This window comes from Helianthus annuus, chromosome 16 (assembly GCF_002127325.2).
Source record: "Helianthus annuus cultivar XRQ/B chromosome 16, HanXRQr2.0-SUNRISE, whole genome shotgun sequence".
Classification (NCBI taxonomy): Eukaryota; Viridiplantae; Streptophyta; class Magnoliopsida; order Asterales; family Asteraceae; genus Helianthus; species Helianthus annuus.
The window spans coordinates 24,897,883-24,914,225 of NC_035448.2; the positions used below are offsets into that span (position 1 = coordinate 24,897,883).

Genomic DNA, 16,343 nt, shown 5'->3' on the forward strand with positions numbered 1-16,343 from the left:
TCGGCTTGAAATTAATTTATAAGGAATTTTGACCAGTTCAAGTTAAAAACTACAAAATTGTTTCTAAATAATAAAAGTACATATACCAATGTATTTAACTCAAAATCTCTAGCTCGGGTTCATAACTTTTTGTGAATTATGCAACTAGTACACAAGCTATGTGCACGAGTCCGTTTTGACCCATTTAGAGTATTTTTATGCATTCAAGCATCTAACTCATTCTTTTCATTTCACACTTCGTAATCCCATATTTGATTAACTACTTATATTCCACCACAACTATTTTTTTGTGGCGTATTTAACAAAATGAACCCATTAACCCATTATTGTATTTTTTTTACCATTCGGTTATTCATTTTACTCGAATGACCCATTCTTAGGTATTTGACCCACGAAAGTTTATGCCTATACTCCTATACGTATCTAAAGGGTTACATAATCATAATATAAGCTCCTAAACAACCACTAAGGGTCGTTTGCCCAGTTTACCCATTAAAGGCTCTTTGGTCAATTTTAGTCCCTCATTTTACGACGAAGGACTTTCACTAATTATTTGACCAAAATCGCATTTTTAACTATAACCTTATTTATGCGTACATGTCTCGGGTCAACTTATAGACCCGTTTTATACCTTACTCTTTATTAACCGCTACTTATGGCGATACAATTATCCACTTCCTGTGAACATAAGACTTGACAACCAAACGTTAGTCGATATTTGTCAAATGGTGTTATTACCACCATTTGACCAATTTGGCTTATACGAACAAACATTTATATTTATAAAAAAATCATGGTTTTTAATTACCCATTCACACATCCGACCCATTTCAGATTTTTTTTACCTTAAGATCCTTTTTCCATTAACCATGGTTTTGATCGTTTTTATTCGTTCCGACTCATATTGTTTCGTATCAGAACCGACATTCGGATACAATCCGTTGTCATATTTATCACTTATAAAATAAATACGTACACTTAAATTGGGTGTAAGCTTTACTTACCTCGCATCCGCGCAAACATTCTTCGCATCCATGATCCGTTTGACCCGTTCCTTTCCAAGCTCCCACCTAGCTTGTTTAGAGTCAACTATATCATAACATTCATAAGATGGTTAGATTGGTCATTCTATATAATGGCCATCACCCTATGGACCCTTTTTTTTAAACACTTATCAATCAAAGCATGCCATATATTCAACGACTAGTTTCACACCATAATTCTTTTAATTCACTAACCGTTTAGCCCGTCAGTGAAGTTACTTATACAACTAGTTAGTAAGTGATTTTAAACACTTTAAGCATGTCACATAAAGTGCTATTTGTTCCCAACAATCAATACTTCATGCCTAAAGCAAGTATATACAATCCTATGCCTTTTTCTTGGTTAATAAGAACATTATTTATGTGCAACGATTTTCTATTTAGCTGTTGTAATTGACCATTTTGACCCATTTAAATTCTGAATTAGATCAACATGTTCAAAGTTGGACCGTAGAACACTCCAATACCTTCGCAAGCATATAAGGTACACCTTCTAACGAATTTTCTATAATTTTATATGATTTTTATAAAATCAGCTCAGCAACTATATTTTCATTTTTCAACAGCTTTCAAGTTCTGAACAGCAGTTTTAATTCGCCTTTTTGGCCTATTTAACAACCACATTTGTTTCTTATGATTGAAAACAGTAAAAATTTACTTCATAAGCTTTTCGATAAAGGTATAGAACACCGAAATCGGATAAACGGTTGATTTTATATGATTTTTTTAAGATTAGTCAAAATCCATATAAAAAGCTACGGAAATCATGTTTAGGGTCCTTTCAAATTCGACCCAAATCATCAAATGCAACCCTTTTTCCATGGCTAAAACCCTTATTAAACTCTTGGTTAATGGTTAGAAACCTATAACACAGTGATTGTAGGCTAAGAGATGTCAAAAACATCATCTATTTGAAGAAGTCATCATATGAATATTAATTTTATCATCTTCTCAACTTCATCTTTGTCAATTTGAGAACTAGAACTAAAATTAACATATATTCAAGTTCTATTATGGTGATTCTCATATACCATCATGTTTAATTTCATACATATCAAAGATTTGTCATAAACCCACTACTCATGAAATCATCAAATCAAGCTCTACATACAAACTAGTAGACAACACGATTTCACTTAGGCATTTTAACGAGCACCTTGTAGGCGAGATTCATACGCATCTATTATCCAATTCATGTTTAACTATTAACCAAGTTTTAACATCAAAATCAAACCTCTATGTCTTATGTACATTATCCACATCTAGAACTTATATCTCATCATCAATTTTTCTCAAATTTACCATCACTTTTCAAGTGTTCATCATAATATCATAAAAATCCACTTAACACATATATGGGTAATCATTCAATCTCTAATTTATGACACTGATTCATCAAGTTCTCATCTAAGGTTTGTTCCTAGACTCATACTCAAATCAATTCAACTATAATATTTATCATTCACACAAGAATTTCATTCATGAATGTTTATCCAAATTTCAAGATATCACCAAATGATAAAATTCAACGTACCTTGTGATCTCCTAGCTTGGTTGATCACGAATTTAGTTAAAGCCCTAATTTCCAACTCGATTTCCCTTAGATTTTGATGGATTTTAGTGAGTTTAGGGTTTTAAAAAGAACCCTTATCCTGGCTCTGTGTAAACATCGACCAAACACACACATATGTGTGTGTTTTGGTGTTTATTTGTTTTAATTAAAAACATTTTTCCCTTTTGCCTCTTTTAGTCCCTTTAGTTCCATATTTTGTAAAATGGTTATCTATTTCATGTTTTCCTTATTGTTTTTTCCAATTCAATTTACTAACTAGGTTAATTATTCCTAGTTATGTTACATTTGGTTATGACCAATTTATAATTTACATATGTATATGTAAATTTTATATTTTGGGGTGTTACAATACGGTCTGAATGCATACGATTTCCAAGATTTGTTGAACCTTCAACTTGAAAGGGATGATGAAGAAGACATGTTCTCTTTGGGCTTTGAACTACAATTCAAAGGACAAATCAGGGAGATGTTGATGAGAAATAAAGATCAGTAATAAAGAAGGGTTTTGGCATCATCTGTTCTATACGGAGACCGTTGGATCAGCAGCTGCAACATTGTTTCCAGCAGCATATGTAGCCAGGACACAACATGTAGCAAAGGAGATGTTGCTGGGTAAGAGACTCTTGATTGGGCTTTGGTGAAAGTTGTTGAGGTAGGTTATCGTGTGATCGTAGTTAATGTTTGTTGAAAGTTAAGTTGTATTCAAATTCTATTGATTTTTTTCAAAGTAAAGATTTTAAGTTTGTTAGTATATTCGTTTGATGTTTTACAACTTTTGTATTGAAGTTTGATAAACACATTTCCAACAGATATGAACACTCGGCAAAGTAAAATAATAGTTATCGCGCTTTTTATGATGAAAGGTAGTGACTACTTTTGATTTTTTGTTTAGTTGTAAATCAGATTTCAAATGCATCAACATGCAAGATTTGTGAGAATAACTCATGACTAATTTAATATTAATTACTCAATAGAAAAACTAAACTAAAAATTACAATATCTATACACCTATCTATACTTTCTATTAAAACGTGGTACGCATGAATTTCTAAAAACCACCCGTGTTTGCACACGGTTATCACTACTAGTCTATATAATAAAAGAAATAAAATAGAGACATTTCTCACGTTATGGGGTGATTTCCATTGGTTTGAGATTCTATTGATATTAGTGTGAATTTTGATGACTTTGTTTTTTATTTTGTAATTTTAGGAGGTTTGTCCCATGAAATTCAATGTTATTAGTGACAACCCATGAATTTATCATGTATGTTCGTTCAAAACTATTAAGAGTATATTAGAAATAATAAGTATTTACAAATAATAAATTATATCGTTTTCATTAATTAACTTGTGTAACATACGGGGCCATAACCTAGTATAGATAGTATATTAAATCTCTTAATATAATTTTGTAAACTATAATCTTAATAAATAAATACAAACATTTATATTATACAATTAAATTACATATCTATTAAACAGTTTACAAAATTATATTAAGAGATTTAATATACTATGTATACTAGGTTATGGCCCCGTGTCTTACACGGGTTAATTAATGAAAACGATATAATTTGTTATTTGTAAATATTTGTTATTTCCAATATACTCTTAATACTTTTGAACGAACATACATGATAAATTCATGGGTCGTCACTAATAGCATTGAATTTCATAAGACAAACTTCCTAAAGTCACAAAATAAAAAACAAGGTCATCAAAATTCACACCAATATCAATGCATCTGAAACCAATGGAAAGCACCCCAAAGCGTAACAAATTTCTCTATTTTATTTCTTTTATTATATAGATTTGTTAAAAGTGGACCAATTTATATTTATATTTATATATAAAAATATATCAACAATGACTCAATGAGTGTCTAATTTATTTATTGGCTTAAGTTATTCTACAAAGGCTTCTAAAAATAAGAAGTGTATAAAGACACAATGGATCACATATCATGACACAATGTTGAGTAAAATATAACACAATGCCGAAAAATATAACATAATGTCGAAAGAAAAAAGACGCAAGACATAATGACGCAAATATAAAAAGACACAATGATAATAAAAAGCATAACGATAATAAACAAAAATTCTAAATCTATAACCTATAAATCCAAAAGTAAAAAACCTAAAATCTGACGTCATAGAGTTCGATGAGACGGTTTCAATGCCGTTTAAATAAGATCAATCGGAGTCTGTTTGATATCCTTTGTATGACTTCTTATTTTTAGGAGACTTTATATTTGATGTAAACCTTTATTTCTAAACATAATTTTAAGTTAAGAACCATGCTTATATATAAAAAAATAATATAATCACTATCAATATCTAAATATTACCGTATTTTTATGATTATTCATGTTAAATACAATTGTTTTTTAATTGTTACTATGAATAACTTTTTATTAAAAAAAATAATTAATTCGATCACGTAGGTTTTGAAATAACTGATCAATCTTGTCAGTATAATCCATTTAAATTGTGATCACTTATTTTTTAATGATCGTCTAAAAAATTAAGCGAGAAAATCTAATGAAAATCATCCCATAATATGAAAAGTTCCTCGTTTGATCTACTTTGTTATATAGATTATCATATTAATCATTAATAAACTATAATATTTTAGGTGTCTGTCTATATATAAAAATGTTGTCAACTTTCAAAGTTTATATTAGCATTAATTCCATGTGAGTGACTCGGTATCTAATGTGTGCATGCATGTGATATTTCCAATCAAACCGAGATGATACTGATCGAAATCCTCTACGTAACGCGTGTATATTTTCTTGTTAATATATATTTGTTGCAAGACTTTAGCAGCTGAAAAAACGAAACTTATAATATGAAAATACATATCACATGAATTATTCGTCTAGTTAAATTTTATTTTCATTTTTAGATCCCAAAAACAAATAATTAATTTGGAACATGAATTTAAGACGTGTGTACATTCATTCTTAACTACATTACATACATCATAATCAATATAAGACATGTGTGGAAATTCTTTTATTTTGATGATTTTAGTTTCCTCAATTCATCTTCTAGACGGATTTTACTAATACTCATTTTCTCCTATATATACTCCCATAATCTCTACTTTCTCGTTACCCAACTTATGAGAACTGAAGGGCTAATAAGTTTCTTTATAATCTAAAAATGACAAAGCATTCTTTTGTTTTGTCTGCAGTCCTCTTGCTCCTTTTCTTTGTTGCTATCTCAGGTGCTTCATCAAATTAACTTATTTAATTAGCTCATGTTTTAACTTATTTATTCATGGATTGGAGTCTATGTATTGTTTACTTATGAAAATTTAAATATAAACATTCTGAAAGAATGATTTTCCCAATTAGTATGGGATTAAATATGACAATGTAGCAGTCAACATATATAATAGTACTTTGATAGCAAATTAACCAACGAAGAACATAGATCTAGTAATAATCATAGTGAGAAAAAAGAAAAAAAAGAAATATGTCTCATATTTAATAAATGAATTTACTAACTTGTCTTAATTAAACGTCACGAACAGAAATAAAGGCAACAGCGGCTCCAAAAATATGTGAAAAGGCGAGCAAGACATATTCAGGGAAATGTGATGCCAAGAAATGTGACGAGCAGTGTATATCATGGGAAAAAGCAAGCCATGGTGCTTGTCACAAGCGTGAAGGAAAAGGCCTTTGCTTTTGCTACTTCGATTGTTCTAAAGACAAATCTCCTCCTAAAGATAAATCGCCTCCTAAAGACGACAAATCTCCCCCTAAAGACAAATCGCCTCCTAAAGACAAATCTCCTCCTATAGACAAATCGCCTCCTAAAGACAAATCTCCTCCTATAGACAAATCGCCTCCTAAAGACAAATCTCCTCCAAAAGACCAATCTCCTCCTAAAGACAAATCGCCTCCTAAAGACGACAAATCTCCCCCTAAAGACAAATCGCCTCCTAAAGACAAATCTCCTCCTATAGACAAATCGCCTCCTAAAGACAAATCTCCTCCAAAAGACAAATCTCCTCCTAAAGACAAATCGCCTCCTAAAGACAAATCTCCTCCAAAAGACAAATCGCCTCCTAAAGACAATGGCGGAAAATCGCCTCCTCCTCCGGCTGCAGGAGGGTCACCCCCTCCTCCGGACGCAAGAGGGTCACCTCCTCCTCCGGCCGCAGGAGGGTCACCTCCTCCTCCGGATGCCGGGTCACCACCACCTCCTGCTGGTGGCGGGTCACCACCACCTCCTGCTGGTGGCGGGTCACCACCTCCTGCAGATGGTGGCGGGTCACCACCTCCTCCTTCCGCTAACTAGGGACTATGTCCAAGCGAAAAATGTGCCAACTTGATCATTCGATCCTAGAGATTATAAATAAAAGGAAAATGTTTCCTGCAATTATAGATTCTGCATTCACTTAAGGGTAATACGTTGTTCCATGTGTAGTCTGTAGCTTTTGATTCAATGTATTGAGTGTTTTAATAAAATTCGTATATTTAATTTGCATCTACCAGGCTACCATCGATCCAGTAAACTCATTTAAAATTTCGTGGCTTAATTTTTTGTCGTTAGTTTTTGTATGATTGAAGCTGTTTTATGTGAAAATAATGTGAGATGTGACCAACTGAAATGAATTTTAAGCTTTAGTTCATCTTCGATCCGCTATGAAAATAAGCATTAAGTAAGCGTTATACTTGAAGGGGTGTGGTACCAAGTGATGGGCATGCCGCGAGCAAGCCCCTATGCATGCACGACCATACCCACTTTAAAACTTACAAACACTTGAAAGTCCTGATTCGATCTTGTTCTTTGACGTAAAACGTTGTGGAACGAGAATTATCTACTTAAACACCGAATTGAAGTGCGGAATCCATCAGTTTAGTGTGTGATCACCCTATGCACTATACAAAACAGAAACACACATGCTACTATGTCATACGTAAAGACACAATCACAAAAGACACGGGCATCAGACATTATACACCGACAAACTCCCTCTTAGATGTTGCCCTAGTCTTATCTTTAGCTTTGTCTACTCTAATCCCAGAATACTTCTCTGTGTATTTTGTCCTAAAATCTTTTATATACTTTTCTTTGACATCTGATCTGTTTTCTTGGCTAGGCGTAATCATAATTCTTCTTCGCTTTCTTTCCCTTAGGCCTTAGCCTCAACTTTTTCCTTTAACTTCGCTTGGCTCTTAGCCTCCTTCTTCTCTAACTTTCTCCACTTTGTTTCGCACATACTTCCAACATGAATATTATAAGCAGAGCAAATATGTACGACTCTCTGAGATTGCAATGCTTGATTCATGTCTCTCGGATCAAAGTAGATTTGGTTGAAAATAAAACTTCAATGTCTTTCTCTGATATGTTTACAGTCCACATTAGATCGTATATTAGAATCGTTCTCCATATCTTTCCATCCAGCAACACAATATCTGCTTCACCAGTTTTCTTAAAAGAATACCACCAGTTGAAAAATTCATGTATATCATGCTCCATCTTCTGAAAAGGTATAACTTTCATAATTTACCGTCGGTCTTCCATTCTCATCCTTTTCAGTGTCTGAAACAATTATTTTTGGAAATGGCGGCTTCTAATTTTTCCATCCAGTACGACTTTCATTTCGAATTTGATGCAACACATGCTGATTGTAGCCGTTTTCTCATAATTAATCATCTTTAAGTTGCATAACTCCTTAACAGCCCACCACGACAAACTCTTGTCATCACTCTGAAATACTGAACACCTAGTTCTTTCATCACTACTATACACTTTAGCTTTTTAACATATATCCAACTGATAGTATCACCCTGTGAAATCCCTTTGTCTTGCGTGAAGAACTTTAACGGTGTCAGAAATTTATGTCCAAGTTTGAGAGTCTTAAACCATTCTTCATGAAATCTCTTCACTACTACTTTAGATTGTTTTGGAACTAAGCTTTGTCTTTTTTAGCTTTGCGATTGATTAGATCTTCAGCTGCCTTTTCAAACATCTCGGTGAAAGTCGGAAATGCTACACTTTAATTATTAGAATAACTAACTTTTACATCATTTGACGCATCTTTCATTTCAACCCTATCATAATCATCAGCTTTAGCAACATGTTCATCTGCTTTATCATCTATAGCAGGAACAAGATCTTCACTAATCACCACATTTTCCAACGCTATACCAAAGGTACTCGCTACATCTTCCTTTGATATCTTGTGTATCCATAATCATCTTCAAGAAAGTACAAAGCAATTAGCTTTCAATCATCAAAAGAAGCAAGTGGAATCGCATCATCTATAAACCCGGTAAAAACTGTTATCTATCTTTTAGACTCCCCCTCAACAGGAGACGAATTTTCACCTTTTGTAGACCTTGACTTTTTATCATCATCCATTTCACATTCCTTTGGCGATTCCCTTTGATCACCTTCTTTCTCTAGCACCCTACTTATTTTACAAGATACACCACTCCAACCTTACCATCATCACTATCATCACCACCATCATCAGAAAAACTAACATTGGCATGATTTGTTTCATCTGCATCACCACCTTCTTCATCCTCCTCATCTTCTTCTTATTCAGCTGCAATTTGTTTTTATTCTCAACCACCACATCCAAATTATAAATTGCAGCAACTATTTGTTGATCTAGACTTGTTAATTCTTCATTACCAGGTTGTGAACTTTCAGCTTTAATTGTTTCAACATTTGACTCTAGAGCATTTACAGTATCAGTCATCACAACATCTAATGGTACTTCAACAACTTCTAAATTTGACCCTGGAACATTTGTTGTTGACGGACCCTCCTCATCAGTCTTTATACCTTAAGCAGCAGTTTCCTTTTTAGCTTGTAACAAAGCTTTCACTTCATCTTCAAGATTAATACCATGCTTACTTTCCAAAACTCTAAAGTCGTCAAGTGTCTTTTTAAGTTATATTATAATAAAACTCTAGCAGAAAAGTGTCCTATAAAACTAATGTTTTATGACTCAAATATCAAGTGTCCTATTATGGTGTATTATAATAACACCATGATGATTAAGCGACCTATAAAGTTTAAAGTTATAAGACCCAAGTGTCAAGTGTTCTATTAAGTTAAATTCTAATATGACTTAGACTAGAAAGGGTCCTATAACACTAAACATTTATGACTTAACTACAACGTGTCCTATTAAGTTAAATTATAATAGGACCTCGGATGATCAACTGTCCTAATACAGTACCACATAATGGGACATTAACAATTAAATGTCTTATAAAGTACTTTATTAGGATCTACATTTTAAGTGTCCTATTAAATTATATGATGTAGTACAACTTGTTGTGTTTGGATTTTTTGAGATTGAGATAAAATCTTAAATCCTATACCGTGGTACAAAACGAATAGTTTTGTTCCAACATTTGGTTTGAAACGATTTTGGGAATCGTTAATTTTTCTAACTTTTGTGCTAGATCGGGTTTATTAGTGTAAACCATACGTTTTTTGTAAACGTTAAATTCTCTAACATGTGTGTTAGACCGGAATTATTGGTGTGAACCATATGCTTTTTGTAAACGTTAAACTCTCCTAAGTAGAGTTTTTTATTACTTTAAATAAGAGTTTTATGTTAATTGATTAGAGTTTTATGTCTCTAATTAAGTCTCTATTTAAAATAGACTATTCATCAACCCATGGATTGATATGAACAAATAAGTCTTATAATGATTTTTGTAATCATTTGTCTTCTAACATGTGTGTTAGAAACGTTCATGAAACGCGTTAGTTTGAAGCAGTTTTTTAATTGTTTAGTTTCTAACGGTGTATTAAAATGGCTTAAATTTTCTAACACGTGTGTTAGAAAATGTGTATCACGAATACGAGGTTAGAGATTGTTCATAATGAACATAAATGTTTTATGTAAACATTTACTTGCCTATGTGAGCATTAAAGATGATGAGAAATGGTTTATTTTATAAACTATATCTTTGGAAAACGTTTTATGTAAACGTTCGATTCTATAATGTGCTTGTTATAACGTTTTTTTTAACATGCGTGTTAGAAAATGTTATTTGGTGAAAAACAACTTGGTGTTGTTGTGAACAAAAATAATTGTTCAAGTTTACTACTTAAATGTAGTATTTGTAACAACTTGGTGTTGTTTTGAGCATAATTGTCCAAGTTTAAAGTTTAAACACGAAATGGGGAACTTGTACTTACAAGTGCATGGAGTCTTATTGAGGGAGCACCTCAAGACATGCCATGGGACGATATTGTTGAGAAGATTTCGGTCAGATTATAAAGTGTTGAAGATAAAAGCACTTTGCTATTTGATGTCTACATATTGTTTATGCTTCCGTTTAAATTTCAAAAGTGATTACCACTTATGATTTAGTTTCCAATATATTTTATTGTTTTGTGTTTAATATCTTCGAATAACACATACAATTTTTTACAAAGAAATAAATCACTAATGGTTGTGACGTATAAATTATTTTGTGGAAAATAATTATAATGTCGGCTATACATTGTTTAAAAGAATATGATTTTAAACGGGTATCACATGAAAATACTTGGACATAAACAACTTGGGAGTTGTTACATTGACTAAAAGTCAAAGACGAAACATCAAATGTATAACCACATCATGAATGAGTAATGAAAGAACGTAGTGAGTGTATTGAGATGAAATACACTAACGACATTCATGTCGCATACTTCATTAGAAGTCATTGAAAAATTCACAAGTGTGAATTCTAACATTTGAAAGTAAAAGTACTATATGTTATTGTATACCTTTAATAAATCTTGCGAGATTTATAAGTAGATGCGTCTACCACTTGATTATTGTTAGATCTATATGGAGATTTTACCTTCATTTGGGAGAACATCCTAAATATACATATCTCCTAATGAATAACAATAGATGTGTGCAAATCACTTATGGCAAAATTATGAATGCCATGTTGTTGAGTGTCGATCTAGTTGATTCTATCTCACACATAATAGTGAGTGTAGACAAGGAACATTCATCTTATTGGTGATGAATGTGTTCACCAAGTGACTTGGATTAAGACTTATGTTTAAGTACTTATGAGTTAATGGTAGATTGTTGGAGATCAAAGGTAATCAAGTTATGTTCCCTAAATGAATGATGAAATTTAGCTATGTGCTATATATAATAATTTGTGAGACCTTCCCAAATATTGATGTTTTAGGATTATGAATAAGTCTCATTATTTTGTCTTAACAAGGGATGAATGTTGCAAAGTGATATTATGATATCCTTAGGGCTGTGAAGAATCAGAATGATGCATCTTCTGTTTACATGCTAAAGTATTGTAGTCTAAAGCATGCTAGACTAGTACTTGGTTAATTATGGGTCTTGACGGAGACTAATTAACTCTAAACATTCAAATGTGTATGAACACAAAAAGAATTTGTGTATGGACAAAGTTGAGAGAGAATTTTTATTCATTATAAGGAAATGACATGTAACTTTTAAGAGTTTATTCGAAAAGCTAATGTGGAGAACTCATTGTCTAAGCTTATTCTAGATGATAAATTAGAATTATTCTAAGTTGGTGACAAACTTATGACAATGGCATGTGTTGCTTTGGTCAGCTCGGAAGCTTGTGTAAGCTAATGCAATATGAGTTGAATTCACTGATACAATAAGGTTGGTCTTGTTCAATCATATGTGTATAAATGTCGCCATAAGTGGTGTTACGGAAATGTTAATCAAATGGCAAGAAATGTGGGGGAAGAACCATTTAAGAAACAACCCTATAAGGGTATGTAGAAATGGTTCTCATTAACACATCTAAATGTTATCCAATAACACTTAAATGTGGGGGGTGTCTTGCATTTGTTTTTAGCAATAAGGATTTTGTAATCCAATCTAACATTGCAAATAGACGACTAAGTGGAGGACACAAAGGTCGTAGTGTATAATGGAGATGTGTTTGCCTTAAATGATACACGTATCTTACGAAGACATATGTTATAACCAGATTCAGATGGCCACTGAGGTTATAATCTTAGAAGTTGACAATAGGCAAAATTAACTTACGAGTTAAGAACACATCATGATAACTGATCTCAAATACGCAAAGTTATTTGCTAATGTTATGGATCCAACAACCTGAGGGTTTATTAGAGATCAAGTTGTGGAATGGGACTGAAGCCCTTGAAAAATGAAGTTCATATGATGGAAACCTAACTCAGTAGACTGGAGATCCCAAGAATTGAGTTCAATAGGAAAACCTAATTGTATGAATAAGCGAGGTCACTGTGGGGGAATAACCCTACGCATTTAATAAGGTAGTTTATTATAAAGATTAATAAACTTCCTAGTCCTTCCTAAAAGTGACAAATGTGAGGCTAAGCATAATATGTGGTAAATGATTTGGATAGATCATGATAACCACAATGCTTTTAATGATCTAAAGAGAATCACCTATGTTAGAGAGAAGTGGGGTCGCTTCGAATGGAATTGAGGGCACAATTCCCAGAGTTCTTGCAGAACCAGGAAAGTGTTCCACAACCATTATTGGACACGACTATGAGGAGATGACCTGGCTAGGGAGAGTCTTGTGTGAAGTGTATTGTCGTCTACACAAACGGCAGATGAGTTCAAAGACATCGAGATCTACTCAGAGCTAGTGGGCTAAGTGCATTTCATGAGCGAAGGTTCAAAAGGTAACACCTACCTATCGTATGCAAAATTCAACTGTCGAGGTTACATTGGAAATTTTAAGTGTTTTGAATGATCTCCATTCATGTGGGGGATTGTTGGAAATTTGGTGAATGGATATTAAATATATTTATAATTTAATGAAATTATAAATATTAATTAGAATATTCATGTGGTAAATAAAAGAGTAACTCTTGAGTATTTAATTAGTTTTATTAGAGTTTTTAAGTCTCTAATTAAGTGATTAATTAAGTGAATAATTAAGTGAATCCTTTCACTAGTCTTGTTCAAATAGTAGGTTATGTTTTTTTTTTTTTTTTTTTTTTTTTTTTTTTTTTTTTGTAACAAGAAGAATAGGGTATTGCTTGATAGATGAAGAATACTAGAAGTAGTATGAACACTTGAACACCAACTAGAGAGATGAGTACTCTCTACTTGTTTCCACCACATGAGTTCAAACACTATAATTACCGGATGTAACCTTGGGCCGGTGAGCCATTTTCAGCAGAACAGACTGCTTCGGCTGTTGTACCCTGGGTGACAGACGCGTCATCTTTAGTACAGGCGCGGAATCTGTTTTAAGGGAAGCGTGTTGAACACGTGCCTCAACCAAAATCATCAACATTTTAGTGTGCTCTTTGTTGCAGTGAATGAGTATTTTTCAAGACTGAAGATGATGAATACTCGAGTCTAGGATGCTATCAAGTGCGCGTCAAGGACTCACCAGAGATGCGGCTTGAATCAAGATTGGTATATATAATTATATTTATATTCTTTTATCTAGTTATTGCAACCGGTATTATACAATGATATTTCCTTCGAATAACGAGAGTCTCGTTATGATATATTTTGTAATTATATTTTACAAAAGGTGAAACTATTTCCTACAAATAGGACCCCAGAAAAATCATCCATCCTATTAAATAGTTTTTTAGGACACCGGTTTAGTAGAGTATATTATAAAAGGACCCCAAAAGTTCATTGGTCCTATTAAATAGTTTTTTAGGACCCTCTTTTACAAGCATCCCATGGAAAAGGTTCTAAAAAGCCATTTTTGTTGTAGTGGTGTTCTCAATTGAGCAGACTTTGATGGTGTTTTCATTGGTGTTGCTTTCTTCGGTGTTGGTTTTGGTGGTGTTGGTGTAGACACTAGAAATTCAGTAGTCCTTTTAGCAATAACCTCTTCAAAAATAACTGGTGTACCTTATTTCACTTGAACTGGTTCAATTGTAACTTGTGTTTCAGCAGTAGACATTAGTTCATCGACGGTTGATACAGGTTCTGTTAGAAATAACCCATTGATGTGGCCTTACGGATCATTTGAGTAACGTTACCAATATGACATAACTAGTCCCCGACAATTACTTGATTGTAGTAATTGTCAAAATTGATTAGTCCAAGGGGCAATTATGATTTCCCTTTAGATACCATTAATAGAGAATACATATAGTTTTTATAACGGATCACTATTCATGACCATTATTCATTGATCTTTATATATTGATAATAAGTGATCAAAAACTCATGAAGAACACCAATACTAAGAATTCTCTCTAGTGTGATCCATCAACACAAGGTACCATAACAGGAATCATGACGTCATTTTTATCCTCAAAGATAATCATCCCTACAAGTAAGTATCTCTAACTTGGCATCTATATTTACGTTATGATTGAATAAACATGATTAGAGTTCTTTATTTTTGACCCATGTTTAATGATATAACCAACATGTGGTATCAGACCAATGTTGATTATATGAATCCGATCATGTTAATTATTTGTTGCCTTGTTTTTGCTCAATCGATTTTATGTTTTGCGATTCATAATTTTTTTTATCTGCAAAAGCGTATTGACAAATCGATCTTATGAAACTGGAAACTATTAAAACACTGATTTGTTTCTATGGTCGGTGAATCTGTTTTCTTGAAGTAATCAGAACTATCAAATCACCATGATAAAATCAATTATTTCTTTAGTCAGAATTATGTGACGTTTCTTGTTCTAGAATTACTCATTAGTTGCACTTCATGAATTGATTGAATGCATGATGTAATTCATTAAATATTCGTAAGTTAATTGACTGAAATGATTTTTACCCATAAATTAAATATGCATATAATTTGGCTTTCATCCATATGTACTAATTGGTAACTAGAACATTTCTTTATTTGTTATCTCCATATATGAGCAATACGTGAATGTTGAATCCATTTTTAGTGGATTCAAATAACAAAAGGGATTTATTCAAGTTCTTAGAAATACTTATAAAGTGCAAATGCCCCAATAGTATTTCATCCCTAAAATAATGAAAGTCTAAAAGAATTTTATGATCTGTGATTTTGTCAAAAATCTAGTACTCGAACAAATGATACAAATTTATTTTTTACTCTTATGTCTTAAAATAAAAACTTTGGCATAAAACTACATAATGGTAATTTCAGTGAAAGATTAAGTGATTAATCCCACATGTGCGCAATTTGATATGACATTGAGGGTTTAATGTACCATCTTATGTAATTAGGCATATTGTTATACAATGAACGTAACGACTAATTATTTGACGATACACATAGTAAATTATTAGCATAATTTACATAAATATTTCATTTCTGGCCCAAATGTGTTATGTTATATTTATGTGCTTTTATGTATGTTCATGATACATGAATTTTGGTCAAAGCCAAAGTGAAACCAAAATTCATGTAGAACATTGAGACATTCTATATTTATGTGTGTTAATAATATATGAATTTTGGTCAAAGCCAAAGTTCACATAGAACACTAAAGATGGTCTATTATTTATATTGTTCATAATGCTTGAATTTTGGTCAAAGCCAACGTGAAGCCAAAATTCAGGTAGGACATTAAACCGAGTTTTATTATTTTATATCGTTCATAATGTCTCACTTTTGGTTAACGCCAAATCTAAGCCAAAATTCAGGCAGAACATTAAGTTGGTTTTTTTTATTTACGCATGTTCATAATACATGAATTTTTGTCAAAGCCAAAGTGAAGCCAAAGTTCATGAAGAACAATAAGTCAGTCTATTATGTATGTT

General features: G+C 32.4%; 1 protein-coding gene across 1 annotated transcript; it reads left to right on the plus strand.

Annotated features, from left to right (window-relative positions):
* Positions 1-5,788: 5,788 nt before the first annotated feature.
* Positions 5,789-7,046, plus strand: LOC110917571 (major pollen allergen Art v 1). The gene is made up of 3 exons (XM_035986107.1): positions 5,789-5,852; positions 6,162-6,356; positions 6,777-7,046. The coding sequence occupies exons 1-3, from the start codon at positions 5,789-5,791 to the stop codon at positions 6,929-6,931; spliced, it is 414 nt and encodes a 137-aa protein (XP_035842000.1). The 3' UTR covers positions 6,932-7,046.
* The last annotated feature ends 9,297 nt before the right edge of the window (positions 7,047-16,343 follow it).

Excerpts from the sequence above, each read along its gene's own strand:
- LOC110917571 (XM_035986107.1), top strand. The coding sequence starts at position 5,789 with ATGACAAAGCATTCTTTTGTTTTGTCTGCAGTCCTCTTGCTCCTTTTC. Across the intron at positions 5,853-6,161 it reads TTTCTTTGTTGCTATCTCAG|AAATAAAGGCAACAGCGGCT; the intron begins GTGCTTCATCAA and ends CGTCACGAACAG. Across the intron at positions 6,357-6,776 it reads AGACAAATCTCCTCCTAAAG|CTCCTCCTCCGGCCGCAGGA; the intron begins ATAAATCGCCTC and ends CAAGAGGGTCAC.